General features: G+C 38.7%; 1 protein-coding gene across 4 annotated transcripts in view; it reads left to right on the forward strand.

Annotated features, from left to right (window-relative positions):
- Positions 1 to 17,986, forward strand: part of LAMA4 (laminin subunit alpha 4) — a 147,338-nt gene that overhangs the window by 127,888 nt on the left and 1,464 nt on the right. For all 4 annotated transcript variants that reach the window (XM_068551210.1, XM_068551209.1, XM_068551211.1 and 1 more), the window contains 8 exons: positions 1,795 to 1,948; positions 6,855 to 7,042; positions 8,331 to 8,520; positions 9,601 to 9,756; positions 11,137 to 11,296; positions 13,273 to 13,403; positions 14,468 to 14,561; positions 15,036 to 15,155. In XM_068551210.1, the coding sequence (XP_068407311.1) occupies positions 1,795 to 1,948; positions 6,855 to 7,042; positions 8,331 to 8,520; positions 9,601 to 9,756; positions 11,137 to 11,296; positions 13,273 to 13,403; positions 14,468 to 14,561; positions 15,036 to 15,155 (1,193 nt within the window). The remainder of the gene's footprint in view (positions 1 to 1,794; positions 1,949 to 6,854; positions 7,043 to 8,330; positions 8,521 to 9,600; positions 9,757 to 11,136; positions 11,297 to 13,272; positions 13,404 to 14,467; positions 14,562 to 15,035; positions 15,156 to 17,986) is intronic.

Consider the following 17,986-nt stretch of genomic DNA (forward strand, 5'->3'; position numbering starts at 1 on the left):
CAATAATGAAAATATTTATGGTATTAAAACTTAGAACTATGAAATATCAGAGGCATTAGAGGGTAGTAATTAAAAGCTTGCATGTGCTTGAGAAACTGACACACTTGGGTTTGTGTGTAGGTGTTTTGCCTTTTAATTTCTGTATGGCATTGGCTAAGTAAGCCTTCGTTTCTTCACCTGCAAAATGCAGATAATAACAGGGCCTGCCTGGTAGACTTGTTATGAGGATTAAATGAGATAATGTGCATAAAGCACCTTGCGTACAGCAAGTTTGCATACAGCAAACTATAAATAGTAAATGTGATTATTTCTGTACTTATTATCAATGGTATAGTACAGAGCAACATACCCAAATCATCCTTAAAGGTCTCAGAAAGTCTTTTTTAATTTAATGCATGACCTTTTTTCATCATTTTTCTTTTATTGAAATTTAGTTGACGTACAGTATTATGTTAACTTCAGGTGTACTACATAGTGATTTGACATTTGCATACGTTATGAAATGCTCACCAAGATAATTCTGCTAACCATCTGTCTCCATACCAATATTACAGTATCATCTACTGTATCCCTTTTGCTGTTTGTTACATGCCTGGGGCTTATTTACGTTGTAAGAGGGGCTTGTACCTCTTAACCCTCTTCACCGGTTTTGCACCCCCACCTCCCCTTTGGCAGCCACCCATTTGCTGTCTGTATCTATGGCTCTGTTTCTGTTTTGTTGTCTGTTTTGTTTTTTAGATTCCACATATAAGTGAAGTCATGTAGTATCTGTCTTTCTCCATCTGACTTATTTCAGTTAACATAATACCCTCTAGATCCATCCATGTCACACATGGCAAGATTTCATTTTTTGTGGCTGAATAATATTCCATATACATGTATATACCGCATCTTTATCCATTCATCTATCAGTAGACACTTAGGTTGCTTCCATATTGTGGCTATTGTAAATAATGCTGAAATGAACATAGGGGTACATATATCTTTTCAAATTAGTGTTTTTGTTTTCTTCTGTAAATACCCAGCAATGGAATTGCTGGATCATATGGCAGTTCTATTTTTAATGTTTTGGGGAACCTCCATACTGCTTTCCATAGTGGCTGCACCAATTTATATTGAGGGTTAGCACATCCTCACTAACACTTGTTATATCTTGTCTTTTTTATGACAGGCATTCTGACAGGTGTGAGGTGGTATCTCTTTGTAGTTTTGATTTGCATTTCTCCGATGATTAGTGTTGTTGAGCATCTTTTCACATGTCTGTTGGCCATCTGTATGTCTTCTTTGGAGAAATGTCTATTTAGGTCCTCTGCCCCCTTTTTTAATCAAGCTGTTTGGTTTTTTTATGTTGAATTGTATGAGTTCTTTGTGTATTTTGTATATTAACCCTTTATCAGATATATTGTTTGCAAATATCTTCTCCCATTCTGTAGGCTCCGTTTTTGTTTTGTACTTAACAAAGACAGTGAAGGCCCCCTGAGTACAAAAACATGCAAGGAAGGAATTTAATACAGATTAAGTAACACAGATGAGGTCCCCATCACCCAGAGCATGGTGAGGGAAAACATGTTCATCTGTCAGAATATGCTGGTCCCAGGTACAAAGTTATTGGTTAATTGGTTAAATGATCATTTCAAGGGTTCTCATTAAGGTAGTGGTTGTTGGATAAAGGCCCATCATGTACGTGTGCACACACACACATTTTAATTGCTAAAGTTCTTTGACTGCCATAGTTTCATCATGTAATTCTGAACAACATTTTTAAGGTTTTTCTTTCCTCTATTACAAACACAGGTTGGATAGAGATGTGGAGGTTGAAGATTTCCAGCGGTATTCTGAAAAGGTCCATACTTCTCTTTATGAGTGTCCCATTGAGTCTTCGCCATTGTTTCTCCTTCACAAAAAAGGAAAAAATTCCTCAAAGCCTAAAACAAGTCAGAATAAAAAGGTAAAAGATAATGCCATGCCAACTTCTTGATTGCCCTTGTATTCCACACACACAGTTCTAGACACTGATGCTTTATAGAATTTACTCGTTTGCAACTGTGTATATATGAAAGATACGATTCTTGTAGTATCTGATACTGCAGTTTACCAGATTTGTTGTATCATTTCTTGTTCCCAGAAAAACAGTTTGAATAAGCTTTTACTCATACTTCCAACTACTTTTCATTACAATGGTTAAAATTGCTCTGTACTTTATAATATATATTATTTATTGTGCTAATTCTCTAGTATCATTTGCTTTCACATAACAATCTCTGGTTTCTGTCACAGTCATGGAAATTATTAATTTCTGATCTTACCCTGTTTTCCCCTCCTTCCTTGACCTTCATTTTAACCACTCACACAGTTGACCTGTGGCATCAACTAAGGCAGCTCTTTCATCAAATTCTTGAGTCTTAAATTGCGTTCACTGATGACTATTCTTTCTCGTTCATTTACTCCTAGCATGTACATTATTTGCCTTCATTACAAGTGAAAGTCTAATTCCTTCTCATTCTTTCAATCTAACCCTCCCTACTCCTTCCTGGTCCAGTGTTAACAATGCACTCAAGTACCAGTGCTCCCATCCTGGTCCAAGCCATCATCATCTCCCATATGAATTACTGTAATAGCCTCCCAAGAAGACTCCCTGCTTTTACCTTGTTCCCCAATAGTATATTCTCGGCACAACAACCAGATCCTTTTAAACATGCCCTATCATGTTACTCCTCTGCTCAAAGTGGCCCCCCACTTCACTCAGAGTAAATGCTCAAGTTCCTACAATGTCATAAGAGGCCCTATATTTTCCAGGCCTCTTTCCCTCACTCACTCTTCTCCTCCCATTGATCTCCTGGCTATTTCTAAAACAGGCCATGTACACTCCTGCCTAAGATCCTCACTTGAGCTTTCCTCTTGCCTGGACCACTCTTCCCCCAAATATCTGCATGGACAACTCCTTTGCCTTCTAGGACTGCCCAACTGTCATCTGCTCAGTGAGCCCTACCTTAACCCCTATTTTATTTTATTTGTTTTTTTTAAATTGATGTATAGTTGCTGTATAATATTATATAAGTTACAGGTATAAATATAGTGACTCACAATTTTTAAAGGTTATACTCCATGTATAGTTGTTATAAAATATTGGCTATATTCCCCATGTTGTATAATATATCCATGTAGCCTATTTTATACCTAATAGTTTGTACCTCTTATTTCCCTACCCTTATATTGTCCCTCCCCCTTTTCCTCCCCCTACTGGTAACCACTAGTTTGTTCTCTATGAGTCTGCTTCTTTTTTTGTTATATTCACTAGTTTGTTGCATTTTTTAGATTCCACATATAAGTGACATCATACAGTATTTGCCTTTCTCTGACTTATTTCACTTCACATAATGCCTCCAAGTCCATCCATGTTACTGCAAATGGCAAAATTTTGTTCTTTTTTATGGCTGATTAGTATTCCATTGTGTATATATATATATACCACATCTTTTTATCTGTTCATCTGTTGATGGCCATTTAGGTTGCTTCCATATCTTGGCAATTGTAAACAATGCTGCTATGAACATTGGGGTGCATGTATCTTGTCAAATCAGAGTTTTTGTTTTTTCAGATATATGTACAGTAGTGGAATTGCTGGGTCATATGGTAGTTCTATTTTTAGTTTTTTGAGATACCTCCATACTATTTTCCACAGCGGCTGCACCAATTTAAATCCCCACCAACAGTGTAAGAGGGTTCCTTTTTCTCCACATCCTCACCAATTTGTGTTCTTTTTGATGATAGCGATTCTGACAGGTGTGAGGTGATATCTCACTGTGGTTTTGATTTGCATTTCCCTGATGATTAGTGATGTTAAGCATCTTTTCATGTGCCTGTTGGCTTTTGGCATTTCCTCTTTGGAAAGGTGTCTATTCAGGTCTTCTTCCTATTTTTTAATTGGGTTGTTTGTTTTTTCGATGTTGATGTATCTTAGCCCTTATTTTATACCCCAGCCCACCTCCTGCCTTCTACCACTACTACTGATCTTTTACCTTTTCCTAGCTGTTCTTTTTTCCATAGCACCTATCACATTTTAATTTATTATAGACTTTATTTATTATGGTTATTATGAGAGAGGCCTAATAGTTCATAAATGGAAAATGCACAAATAATATACTCTTTATAGAAAAAGGCAGAAAGCTGTCCTGCAGAGAAAAGGAGAATGAAAGCAAACACTGAGAAAAACAAAGCTGAGATACCAGAAACCTCCAGAAAAGGAGTGCCTTAATTCTTCCTAGCTTTCCAGTTCCTGATTCTTGCCTGTGGTAGGACCCCCACTACACTTTCTTTTCTTGGATTGTGGAAGATACTCCTATATCCTTATAACACATTTCCCTCTTTGTCTTAAGTAGCTCAACCAGTTTGGCTATAATCTGAAACAAAAGAATCATACCAAATTGAAGTTGGTACCACCAGTTGGTTTGCAACTAATAGACCTTCAGAGAAAGAAATTACACTGGTAAAGTCTAGTGGGGTTCAGTGGGAATCCCCACACACGTACCCATTTTGGGATAGTAAACTGAGTCTCTGTGTTATATGGTAGCAAAGCAATTGATTAAATTATAACTTTTCTTTTTTTATTGTTATTCAGAGCATATATCCACAGAGGATTTAGGGTATTTGGTTGCCATTTATAAATTTTATTAATTTTTGCAGCAGACAAGAGACAGGTCCTAGTCCATGTATTCCCACACTGAAGCAGAGAAAGGCAAGGCTGCTCAGTTGAGACTCGTGATCCGACAAGCCCTGCTTTGCTGAGCCCCTGTCGTCTAAGTTACTGTCACTCTCCTCTCACAGCTAAGTGGATACACTGGTTGAGAAAAAGTGAGATCCTCTCCACTGGAATGGAGAGAATGAAGAATGGCCAGAGTTGGGGAAAGTCCCCGACCCCCACCAATCTCTCACCCGCACCCTCCATGCCACATGCACACCATTTCCAGCTTTGTTCCTCAATGAGACAAAGGTGATCAATCTCCCATTATAAGGCTTGTTACTCCACTGGGGTTGGAATACAGTGTGGAGTCAGGGGAAATTTCCCAAGATACATTAGAGAAAAAGAGTCTCCCCGAAGCCCCACTCCAGCCCATTCTGCCCACCCGTAGCTTGAAGCTATGGCCGTTATTTATAGGTGAGAGCCTGGGCCAACCACAAACACATTGGTGATTGGATGTACTTCCTCCATCCAAGAGAGAAGGCTTGCTTCTGTAGCAGTGAATCAGGTTCTGAGTCCTGACAACTATGTGAGGAACAGAAGAAGGGATGGTAGAACCAGGTGGGCTTTTCTTTAGGACAGGTGAGTCTCTGAGCACCACTTCACTTTCTCCAATCTAACCACCACTGAGAGAGTTTCCAGTATCAGAACCCAACTTTAAGAGCCTCTGCCCTGAGAGCAGGGCACTGGCACAGCTGGTCTGCCCTTTAATTCATTCATCTGCCCTCTGCCCACCATACCTGTATTTTGAGGGTAATTCTGGGATTTGCCTGGAACACTGATTTTTTTTGGAGGTCTTATCTTTTGCCCATATGAGATTAAGAATTTTATTGTCAGTCTGTTCCAATCTGTATTATTATCTTCTGGAAATTCCACACTGCTTTGTTCGACTAGTAGAAAGCCTCATAGACTTCCAGGACTATTGTGGATTTATTTTTATGTGTATAGTTCTTCTGACATTTCAGTGGGAATTAAGGAGGAGGAAAACTAAATGTGTGCATTCATTCAACAATCTGAACCAGAAATTGTCTTTTCTCCTCTAATCCTGTGTCTCATCCTGACTCTTACTGTGTTCTCCAGTTCTCCCTAGCGCCAAACATTTCCTCTCTCTCCACCCTTGCTTTGTTGCAGGATTTCTTCCCAAGTGGGTCAGATCAGGCCACTCCCTGCTTTTCAAACCTGAGTGGCTCCTCATCACCTAAAACACAAGACCCCCTTCTTTACCAAGTCATCTAAGGTCCTTTCTGTCCAGCAACAACCTGTCTTCCAATTTGTTGTTTAAAAGCCTATTCTTCCAAATCAATTTTCCGTCCTTAAAAAACAGGAAGCATGTCTCACTCACCTTTCTATTCCCCACCACACACTGCCCATGGAAGGTACGCAGAAACGTTGATTTCTTTCCCCTTCACTCCTACCTATTAGGTACTCAATAAACATTTGCTTGAATAAATGAGTAGATGAATGCTCAGATTTACTTGCATGTACTTCTGCTTCAGAAATTGACTGACCATTAAATATTAGTCTATAGTTTCACAATTCTAAATTTTAAAATCAGTAGTGCAATTTTAAGAGCACAAGATAGTTTTTAAAAATTGTTTTATATCCTGTCACATAGGTTTGCTACATATCACCAAAAATATTCTTAAATATTTTGAGGATATTACTAAGTTGTTAACTTTTTATACAGGATGTGTAAATAATAATATGTGTATTCAAGTGATATTGTTGCATATGATATGAGGATTTTTATTGATTTGTCTCAGGGTTATTTTATTGCCAGCTTTTTCATTTTTCATCATTGATTAAGATGTGCATTTAATTTAAATCACAGAGCACTTGTCTCTATAGCTTCACTATCACAGACTAGAATTTTGGATTTGTTAACATACTCTGTTGTTGTTGTTTGTTGTTGTTACTGCTGCAGCTACTGCTGGCATTTTCTTATGGTGGTGGAGGAAGGAAGAGAGAGGCCTAATATTTTATGAGTGGAAAATGCACAAATAATATACCCTTTAATTATTTATCATCATTATTAATGATAAGAAAATCAAAAATGAATTTTTGCTACTAGTATGTCAGTTTTGTCTCCTAAATGATTCATTGCCTATTCTTACAGGGAGAGAAAAGTAAAGATGCTCCTTCATGGGATCCTGTTGACCTGAAATTCCTAGAGAGGAATGTTCCAAGAGACTCTCACTGCCACCTTTCCAACAGCCCTAGAGCAATAGAGCACGCCTATCAGTACGGAGGGACAGCCAACAGCCGCCAAGAGTTTGAACACTTAAAAGGAGATTTTGGTGAAAAGTAAAGTAACATACTATCCTCTCAGAAACTTGATGCCATGGCTGGGTTGCATCCTTATTTGCCATATGTCATCCTTTTGCTATAATTTTTCTGTGCCAAATTAATCTTATTCGTTTATCATCAAAACGAATACTAAATAGTACATGATTCATACTGTCCAACAAATAACATTCTCTGTGACTTTCTTCCCAAAAGTAAGGTGCATAAAACAGCATTCTCCTAGGAGTTTGCTGTACTTTATCAAAAAGAAAAGACAATCAAAGAAAGGAAGATGGGGTAAATTTTAGATGACTCATCATTTAACCTTGCTATCACCTTCCCTCCCCCATACAAATTGCTTTCAGATTGTAAATGGGAATGCATCTGAACTGCTGGAAGGTTAATAAGGAAAGACACTGAAAATACAAATGCGCTTGTATCTCTGTTGGCCCTCAAACTATCTCTAAAGTTCATCACTCTTCCTGGTATTTCACAAATCTCCAGGTTATTTAGTATTATTGAAGATTTCTTTGTAAACTGTTAGCACCCAAATATACTTATATAGGTCTTATATAGCTCTTTCAAACATTCATACAAGCAGTGCATTCAATAAGAAACTCCTAATGCCTTCTAATTTCCTGTTTTCCTAATGGGCAGAATCAGTATTTTGTATTCTTCAGGAAAAATTTAGAGTTAATCAGACTGGAAATTAGCCTCATAAATGTATCTTACCTATGGCCTAGAGCTAAATTTCTAGAAATTTTTATTTAATTTCTACACATTCTGGTAGCTGTTTTTAGCATGTGATATCCATCGATTAATTTTTACAGGGAGAAAATTGAATCTGTATTTTAGACAGTACACATATTGTTTCTATGCAAAATTATATATGCATATTAATTACTACTATTTTGTCCACATGAAGCTTCTTTAACATAAAGATTTTTACTAAACTAATTGCAACCATATTTTAAAAGGAAGACATGAGATTATCCTTTACTGAAACAACACTTTCTTAAATGTGGGATGTATCCCTGTTGTGTGAGGAAATGGAGAAGGATTTACATTTTTGAACTAGCGGTGCTTACCCGATACTCACTAACAATACTAAGAATGTTAGTATTCTAATTTAATCTTTAATCTAATAGTATTCTATTCTAATCTTCTAATAATACTAATAATTAGAAGAATGTTGCTTGGGATTAGATCAAATGGCTTTAGTCTTTCTTACACTCTGTTGCCTTGGGAAGTTAGAGATCACCCTCAGTCTCCCTTGACAGGTGGTAAGCTTTTTCTTCTCATTTACCAGATCCCAGTTTTCCATTCGTCTGAAAACACGTTCCTCCCATGGGATGATTTTCTATGTCTCGGATCAAGAAGAGAATGACTTCATGGCTCTATTCTTAGCCCACGGCCGCTTGGTTTTCATGTTTAATGTTGGCCACAAGAAACTGAAGATTAGAAGCCAAGAGAAATACAATGATGGTTTGTGGCATGATGTAAGTTGAAGGCAGAGAATATTATTATCAGCAAATGTCCACCACTGTCAAATGGACTGACACTAATACCCACTAGGGGTTTTTCTAGAAACATCCATTTAAAAATTCTGTTGCTATATGTTCAATTTCAAAATTTCCATTAATTCATTACAAAAATCTTGAATCATATTATTTTAAAAGAAGTACAGTCTGAGTATAATTTTTTTTACAGATCAATTTTTTTTTTAGTGCAGTTATTTTAAACAAAAGATCAATGGCCAACATAAACCGAAGTTTGGCTTTTAAGGATATTTCGCTCGACTGGGTTTTTTTTCCACTGCCTATAATGTTCTAAATTTTCAATGATTGCTGAGTGTCTCGTGGACTAAGCTGTGGAAGGTACAAAGTGAAGAGTAAATCTGTTAGGACGACAGGATACAACAGGTAGAATAACCTAAATATCCAAGCAATTCAGTGTGTATATAGTGGCAAGAGTAAGCAATGTCAGCTGCATTACAATTAATTATAATTAAATTTACAAGAGAGAGCATGTGGGCTGGCCAGCTGGGCAGAGCCTCATAGAGAACTCTGCTAAACATAAGCTGTATTCAGAAATTAAGCCTGTAACTTTAAATCAAGCGTTAAAGGAAGAGACTCCTAACCTTCAGAGAAAGGACCACTTTTTCTTTTTTTTTTAAATTAATAGCTACTCTTTTTATTATTTATTTACTTATTTATTTTTAGCTGTGTTGGGTCTTCGTTTCGTGCGAGGGCTTTCTCTAGTTACGGCAAGGGGGGGGGCCACTCTTCATCGCGGTGCGCGGGCCTCTCACTATCGCGGCCCCTCCCGTCGCAGGGCACAGGCTCCAGACGCGCAGGCTCAGCAGCTGTGGCTCACGGGCCCAGTTGCTCTGCGGCATGTGGGATCCTCCCAGACCAGGGCTCCAACCCGTGTCCCCTGCATTAGCAGGCAGACTCTCAACCACTGCGCCACCAGGGAAGCCCAGGACCACTTTTTTTAAAGAACTTCTGTGGCATTGCAGTAGCAAAGTTGGGATGAGAGGCAACACAGCCTTCTCTATTGTCCTTCTCTCCATCCAGGTGATATTTATTCGGGAAAAAAGCAGCGGCCGGCTGATAATTGATGGTCTTCGAGTCTTAGAAGAAAGTCTTCCCCCTACTGGAGCTACCTGGAAAATCAAGGGTCCTATTTATCTGGGAGGTGTGGCTCCTGGAAAGGCTGTGAAAAATGTCCAGGTAAGCCAGGCGTGACCAGGTAGAGCCATCGACCTTTAGAGCTGGAAGATCATTTAATCTAGCCCTCATTTTACGATTAGGAAACTGGCAAAAGTAAAACTGTAGTTTGGCTGGAGATGGGGTACATAAGTGGGTATTGTCCTGAGGTTGTCTGTCCACCCTATGACATTACAAAGCCCAGAGTGATCTTTTGATTCTAGGGTAGAGGTGAGATGGAAAATGTTTCAGAGATACAAACTGTCATGAAAAGTTATGTCTCAAGGAGATGCTTATTTGTTCAGCAAGTACCCATACTTTTAATCTTAAAAAAATACCCAAGAAAGAATTCCCTGGCAGTCCAGTGGTTAGGACTCAGTGCTTTCACTACCACGGCCTGGGTTCAATCCCTGGTTGGGGAGCTAAGATCCTGCAAGCCGTGCGGCGCAGCCAAAAAAACCCAAAAAAGAAAGCAAGTCATTCCATTATATCAATATATTATTGGATGAAAAAAACCTTTCAGGCCCTTATGTGAACTATGATCTCATTTTTGTTTCTTACACACACACACACACATACACACAATTTGTAAATGTGCAAGGAAATGTGGTTACCCCTGGGGAGACGTGAGGATATAGTAGAAAACAACAACAACATTATTTTTGTAATTTAGAAGTTTAAAATATTGGACCTTTAAAAATTATCTAGCAATAAAGGAATGCATCAAAGGACTAAGTTTTTTTAACATAAATATAGATTTGACTTTAACACAAAGAATTAATATACTTCTAAGATCCGTTAATATATGTGGATAAAGCAAAAAAGGGGGAAAATGTCCATGTTTAATTAAATTTTAGGTAAGTACCCCCAATTCCATGATAACTTCTTTAAAAGAGAGATTTCCAAAGCAGTGTGAAATCAGTTATCTCAAGTGGCCCGTGTTTCCTGTTCTGTAGTATGATAAATGCTCAACCACAAAACAATGAAGCAAGCTTTCTACTGTTTATTTAACCATGGTAGATTTAACAGTTAAGAACTTTGCTAGCCCTCATCAGCATTAGGTGATCTAGGGCACAGCTGTTCTTCTTGAAGAGAAACAAACGAGGATATTTCTAATGTTCAATTTGAAAACCACAGCTGCAATTTACCTTGTGTTGAAAAACGTAAAAATTTTCGTTACCTTAATTACGGTAGGCTGTCATTATCAAATACAAAATTCGAGCTTCAAAGAGCTACTTATAAAGCAACTACCTGGCAAGGTAGTTGATCATTCAGATAGCTAAGATAAATAAGGCAAGAAATTACTTGGTTTCTCTCTGGACTCAAATCCCTTCATTTTGTTTCCCTTTGGTACATCTGTGAGTGTTGAGAAAATGGATTTTAAGAAATGTCTTCTTCTCTCAGATAAACTCAGTCTACAGCTTCAGTGGCTGCCTCAGCAATCTCCAGCTCAATGGGGCCTCCATCACCTCTGCTTCTCAGACATTTAGCGTGACTCCTTGTTTTGAAGGCCCAATGGAAACAGGAACATACTTTTCAACAGAAGGAGGATACGTGGTTCTAGGTAACAGTGACTTATGTTAAAACATGAATCATGAAATACTTCTTTCCTAGAGGTGGCTAACAGGGATATTGGGCCCAAAGATAAAAACCAGAAAATCTAACTCACTTAGCCCTAGAAAATGGCCTCTTTCCATAAGGACCACCTTTCTCCTCTCCTACCCTCCAAACTTAGACACATGGACCGTGCCCATCCCTGTTCGCTTTCCCCAGCCAGTGCTTCTCCACAGCTGCCAAACCTCTGGAGGAAGACCATCTTGGCCCCTTTAGAATTTCCTGTGCTGCACCATGGTCTAACCTGTGTTGGCTCTTGGCCACCTCAGTCTCTAGGTCTTTCTCTGCTCCCTCTAAGCGTCACCCATTGTTCCTACTAAGGAAAGTTCCACTTCTTCCCCTTGCCAGCAACTCTAGCAGACAGACAACACTATCCTAAAAACATTTTATTTCTGGATTTTTATTCTCCTCAACTCTTACTCTCTCGCTCATTCAACAAAGTTTTTATTGTGTGCCTCTGGTATGACAGTCCCTATGCCAGGTGATGGAACATAATAGTTCTAAAAATAAATAAATAAAATCCTGGGACTTCCCTGGCGGTCCAGTGGTTAAGACTTCGCCTTCCAATGCAGGGGGTGTGGGTTCAATCCCTGATCGGGGAGCTAAGATCCCACATGCCTCATGGCCAAAAAACCAAAACATAAAACAGAAGCAATATTGTAACAAATTCAATGAAGACTTAAAAAAAAAAAAAAAAAAGTAGCATCAATAATTCCAAAAAATAAATAAATAAAATCCTAAACAGACTGCACACAATCACCATCCAATCCATTCCACCAACATTCTATAGAGCAACCATTAGGTGTGAGGAAGGTACCAGGACAGGTGCTGGGAAAGAAGATAGGAGAAGAGTATAAAACCACATGTTCCCCGCCCTCAACATCCCCTGAATAAAGACATTACAGTGCAGCCAAGTATTCCTTCTTAAACCGCCCGCATGTCCAATAGAATAACCAGAGGTAATATATCCTCTCTTTGTCTAGCTCATGATTTTACTTTCCTTTCTCCTCCTTTCTCCCTACTAAAACACCTACAGGCACATTTCTCAACCCTTCATTGAATTTCGGTGATAAGAACTCAAAGACTTGGACAGCCTGAAAAGCATAGCAACCTGCACAATTTATGTTCTCAATAAACATTAATTAACAGCAGGAAAAATTAAAAAGTTATCTATGAGGAGACACGTCAAGTGAACATTATTAAGATGCCCAGGTTTGCAATGAGTCTCTTGGAGTGAACCCAGCTAGTCTTAAGAAGAATTCCTTTTCTTGCATCACTGCAATAACAGCTGCTAACTGCTTTTGCTGCTCTCACTTTGTTTTTCCTCCCAAATGCTCTGCAGCACTGGCACCAGTTACTTTTTTAAGAATTATTTTAAATACAGATCTGATCAAGTCAGCTCCCTTGCTCAATGACTGCAAAGTCAGGTCTACCTTCCATACTGGAGCACTAGGGCCCTTCCCAGTGTGGCTCCCACCAGCCTTCCCCATTCACCTTGCCTCCCTCTACCCTTGCAGGGGACAGTCCAGCCACACTGGCATCCACAGTGCTCTCCAAATGTTCCAGCCTCTGTACTTTGTTCAGACGGCTCACTCTTCCCAGTTTGCTCTTTCCTCCTTCTCACTTTTGAAGTATTAAATGGTCCTGCTAGTTGGAATCAATTTCTCCTCACCTGTGCTCACATAGCCATGCTGTGTTTTCAGCAAGCTGTTTCCTCCCCAGGCCCCAGAGCAGGAGTGGTGTGCTAGTTATCTCAGACCCCCACGGAGCTTTCCACAGTGTGTTTGACATGGAAAACAACACTTTCTGCTTACCTATTGAAAAATGCGTCAAACTTTCAAAAACAAATACAAAAACCTGCAATCAAACCATGGTTACAAAATTTAGGTTGCTGTTCTTGAGAACTAATAGTATTTCTCTCCATAGATGAGTCTTTCAATATTGGATTGAAGTTTGAGATTGCATTTGAAGTCCGTCCCAGAAGCAGTTCTGGAACCCTTGTTCACGGCCACAGTGTCAATGGGGAGTACCTAAATGTTCACATGAAAAATGGGCAGGTAGTGTGTTAAAAATTGTCTTAACAGTCTGTCTCCTCTGATCTTGGATTCTGGATCTGAAGCAGATTTATTTCACAGAATTATTTCATCAATCTTTCCTAACTGGGGGAAAGAACAAACAACAGGGAAGGTATAACATAAAATTTAAACACAGGCAATATTTGGATTCAGATTCATATGTTGGGAATTGATTTGATTAGAGCAAAGAGCCATGAAATTGTGGCAAAAATCCATAATTAAAAGGTTTTAACAAAAGAATCGGAAGAGAATTTTTTTACAACAAATGGAAGCAGCAAACACGTTAACTATCAAAACCAACAAGTACTAAAACATCCCTCTATAATCTATATGCATATCATATTTTCAACTACTAAAAACAAAAAATTCTGTTATAATTAAACACCACTTTCATCCTTAAATAATATTACTAAAGAACATTCATGAGAGTACTCAAATAAATATGAAGCATATTTTCAATGATGTCCCTAACTTAATATAACTGATTTTCATTTGAGTTCCCGTATATTCTATTAAACCATATAATAATAAAACAAATCCTTATGTGGTGCTTTACTGTGTGTCAGATACTATTCCAGTTGCTTTATATGGATTAACTCATTTAATCCCCCCAGTAGCTCCATGAAGTCAGTATTACAGTTATCACCCTTATTTTGCAAATGAGAAGACATGGCACAGAGTGATGTTAAGTGGGAGCGCTGGGGTGGGAGCCCAGGCAGTCTGGCTCCTAGAGTCCATGCTCTACATCAGTACCTTAGCCTGCCTTGTATAACACATTTCATCTTTAAAATTAAAGGAATTCATTGTGTTATCTTACTGTTCCTCTGCCCCCTCTTCTCTCCTGTGTCATTATTTTGTTCTCTGTCTGAGGAACAGTTTAAACTTTCTGTAGCCTACTAAAGAGTGACCCCTTGCGTTCAAATTGCAAAGCTAATCATGTCTGGATGTTAAAAGTTCTGCTTCCCCGTGGTAAATGTAAGAAATTTCATTTTATCACAATGAGGAGAAATGAAATTAAATTCCACAATGTGCCTTGTCTTTTGCAGGTCATAGTGAAAGTCAATAATGGTATCAGAGACTTTTCCACCTTAGTGACACCCAAGCAGAGTCTCTGTGATGGCAGATGGCACAGAATTACAGGTGAGAAAAGCTGAGTGTCCTGGGTTTCCTTAATAAAGTGAGCCTACACACCCACCTGTGGCATGATGGCTTGGCAGAACTTAGACTATAACTTATATGACAGAATAGGTAATCGGTGACAGTCTAAAAGTGGTGAAGAAAAGAGAGTCAAATGTTACTGTACTAAAATGTGTATATTGAATCCACATGTGATTTGAAAATATTAATGCTGCCGGAATAGTCTTCGGGAGTTGTTTAAATAATGCATACCTTATGGAGCAAAAAAGTAGCAGAAAGAGTATCCTAAACATTATCCCTTTCAAAGGAAAATGTTAGTTATTTTTTGGTTAGACATTGATGTTTTCAGTGATTAGAGGATAGTGTATGGTTTATTCCAGAATAAATAAAAGCCATTACTGTAATGAATTATTACCTTTCATGTGAAAATTAATCCTTTCATTGTCACTTATGACCACTCTTTTCCCTGTATTTCAGTTATTAGAGATTCAAATGTGGTTCAGTTGGATGTAGACTCTGAAGTGAACCACGTGGTTGGACCCCTGAATCCAAAACCAGTTGATCACAGGGAGCCTGTGTTTGTTGGAGGTGTTCCAGGTAAGAGTTATTTAAAAGTGACAAGTTTCCAAATCCAAAAAGACACTAAGTTCTCATAACTGTTATTATACTATTAAGAATTGAGCTATGTATTTTCATAATTAACCTAATAACTCAAAGGATTTTATATACAATATCCTTTCATAGGAAAAAGTGTACTGACAATTATGAAACCTTATCCAAGGATCAAAACAAAGTAACACATAAGAACTATACACCACAGCATTCTAACCAGTAGATAACTTCTCTCCCTCTGCTGTATCTGCTTAATTTTTTTCCCTTCACTTTACATACCCTCCTCACATACACACAGTGAAACACACTCTATCTTATCTCTGACACAAAGAAAACTCATGCACTATTGCTGCTCTAGGATCTGAGAAAGAACCTTGGAGGACTAAAAGTTTGCGGAAAGTTGCTCCTCTTCCACACTAAGAGAGAATACACAGTTCTTCCCGACCAGGACTAGTTTGAAATGTGAAAACAGCTGCAGACCATAAGTTCTGTTGTTCCTATGTAGTCACATTCCCTGAGAGGTTCCCAGCTGCAGTTCTGTAAACATCATCAGTGACATCACTGCTGTCATCTGCCAAGAATGGTGTATAATCCAGGATGGTGACAGGACACTTATGGACCCTCCACAATTACTTTAAACCTCTGAAGCAGGGACCGTGGCCTTATGTTGAAAGTGATTGTTTCACACACTTCATTAACTTGGAAAAACTGAATGATAAAGGTAGCAAGAGGGAAAAATCAAGCTTTTACATCTGGAATTTGGTGGGGATTTTAAGGAAGAACTTAACATGGTTTTACCTTGCATCCTAACTAGACTATTTTAGACTGACCCATGTAAAGGCAAATAATGCTTTAATTAAGAGAGTGAGAAAGATTAAGCATCCAGTCTTGCGTACTCACAAAATAGTAGCAACAAAGCACTCTTCTGCTTTGTAATATCAATTTTTCAAATACCAGTATAGACAATAACAGTAACTCACTGATGAAATATTTGAGACCCTCAAAAAGCAACCCTTCTTCTCCTTTACTTCCACTATCCACTCCCATCTCCATTTCTCAGTCCTCTCCTCCTGCTCCAGGCTTCGGTTTCAGAAAGAAATACTGCCAAACACCACACTGCACTTCATGCAGGTACAGTGTGGAAGATGTGTCCTATCAGTTCCTCCATTTCTGCACATTGCTTTCTTCCTGGAAATCACAACATAGTTTAAAATATTTCACAGGTTCCCAAGTGCCTACAGGATCAAAGTCAGCCTGGCATGCAAGGTCCTGATCATCTGCCCCCCCCCACCCCGCCCCCGCCTTGCCCCTGCCTCTGGGGCCTCCCCCTACCTTCTGGGACTTGCAGTTCTCTAGATGTTCAATGATGGTCTCTTTGCTCCAGGCCTTTGCACAAGTGCACAAGGCATCAGTTTCTGGAAGATGTTCTTCTTTCTTGCCTCCCCTAGTACCTTTTCAAGGAACAACTTCTCCCACTCTTCCCCCAACTTTACTCCTATTGACCTTGAGGATCCAGCTCAGACTTCTTACACACATGCCCCCCTCCCCCTAGAGTGTGCTATGCATACCACCTTTGTGGCACTTGTTGCAGAATATTGTTGAATTTAAATTGTACACTCCTTGCTGCCAGAGAACACGACTTCAACACACAACAAATATGTATTGAGTGTCTATTAAGCACTGTGCTAGGCTCCAGGAGATGAACAAAACAAGCGTGGGCTCATGGAAGTTACGGTATTTGTTCTTTACTTTGCATCCAGAGTGCTTACTATATCAAACAAATATTTGTCTCTCATTCAAACAAATATTTGTCTCTCTGATTTGTGTTTGTTTTCAGAGTCTCATCCCAGCATTAAACACTGCCATCATCTCTCACTATAAGACTTGCTAAGCTCTACAGACTGGGTGCGCAACATATACCTGAAGCCAAATTCTGCCTGCCTGAGACATGCAATGAATAGCAAATTTTAGCTAATGAGCCAACACACAGGAACTAGCAAGGCATACCCACCAGCCCACTGCACCACTGCACCCTTTAATTCCATCTGCGAATCATGCCAGCAAGCCTAGAACAGAAGCAATTATAATTTAAGCCGAACATCATTAATCACATAATTTTGAGCTGTTCGAGATTAATTCCACTAAAATCATATCAGAAACTGGGGCATGAAAAAGAATAACTAAAGGAAATTAGGCATAAACAAAACCCCTATATGCACTGAAATCTCTTAGAATCCCAACCAGCTCTCTCATACCAGGCAGAACCCTGGTAACACATTGTTTCTATCAATAAAAAGTTAATGCATTGAAATCCAATGAACTTTATACCAGAAAATTCAACTTCATTGTATGATCATTTAAAAATCAAAATTAGAAGTTAATTTTTTGAGTTAAGGACCATTCATTCCTCTACTGAAGATCCTGCATTATTCTGTATATAGTCAAGCTTTCAACCTGCAGAATGTTTGCTCTTAAAATCATGTGTTGATTTTATCAATCAATTACTTAGGGTTCTGGGGCACTTTATTGTCACTACTGCAATAAATTGTGTAGTGAATTATGCAGACCATAATTTCTACATGAACTATTTCCTCTAGAATTTGTCCCCCATGAACCAAAGGGTGGTAAGCTTGGGCAGAATCAAAATCCATGTTCTAAAACTAGTATCCAAAATGAACAGAAGAAATAGATGTTTCTACCCCTTACATTCTTTCCTGTTCATCTTTATTCTGATGATGAAGTACACTGAACAGGCTTGAAGAATATATATAGTCATACTAATCTAGAGACAAAAGGAATTGATCTCTTAGGCCTCT

The sequence above is a fragment of the Eschrichtius robustus genome, chromosome 9, assembly GCF_028021215.1.
Source record: "Eschrichtius robustus isolate mEscRob2 chromosome 9, mEscRob2.pri, whole genome shotgun sequence".
In the NCBI taxonomy this organism is placed as follows: Eukaryota; Metazoa; Chordata; class Mammalia; order Artiodactyla; family Eschrichtiidae; genus Eschrichtius; species Eschrichtius robustus.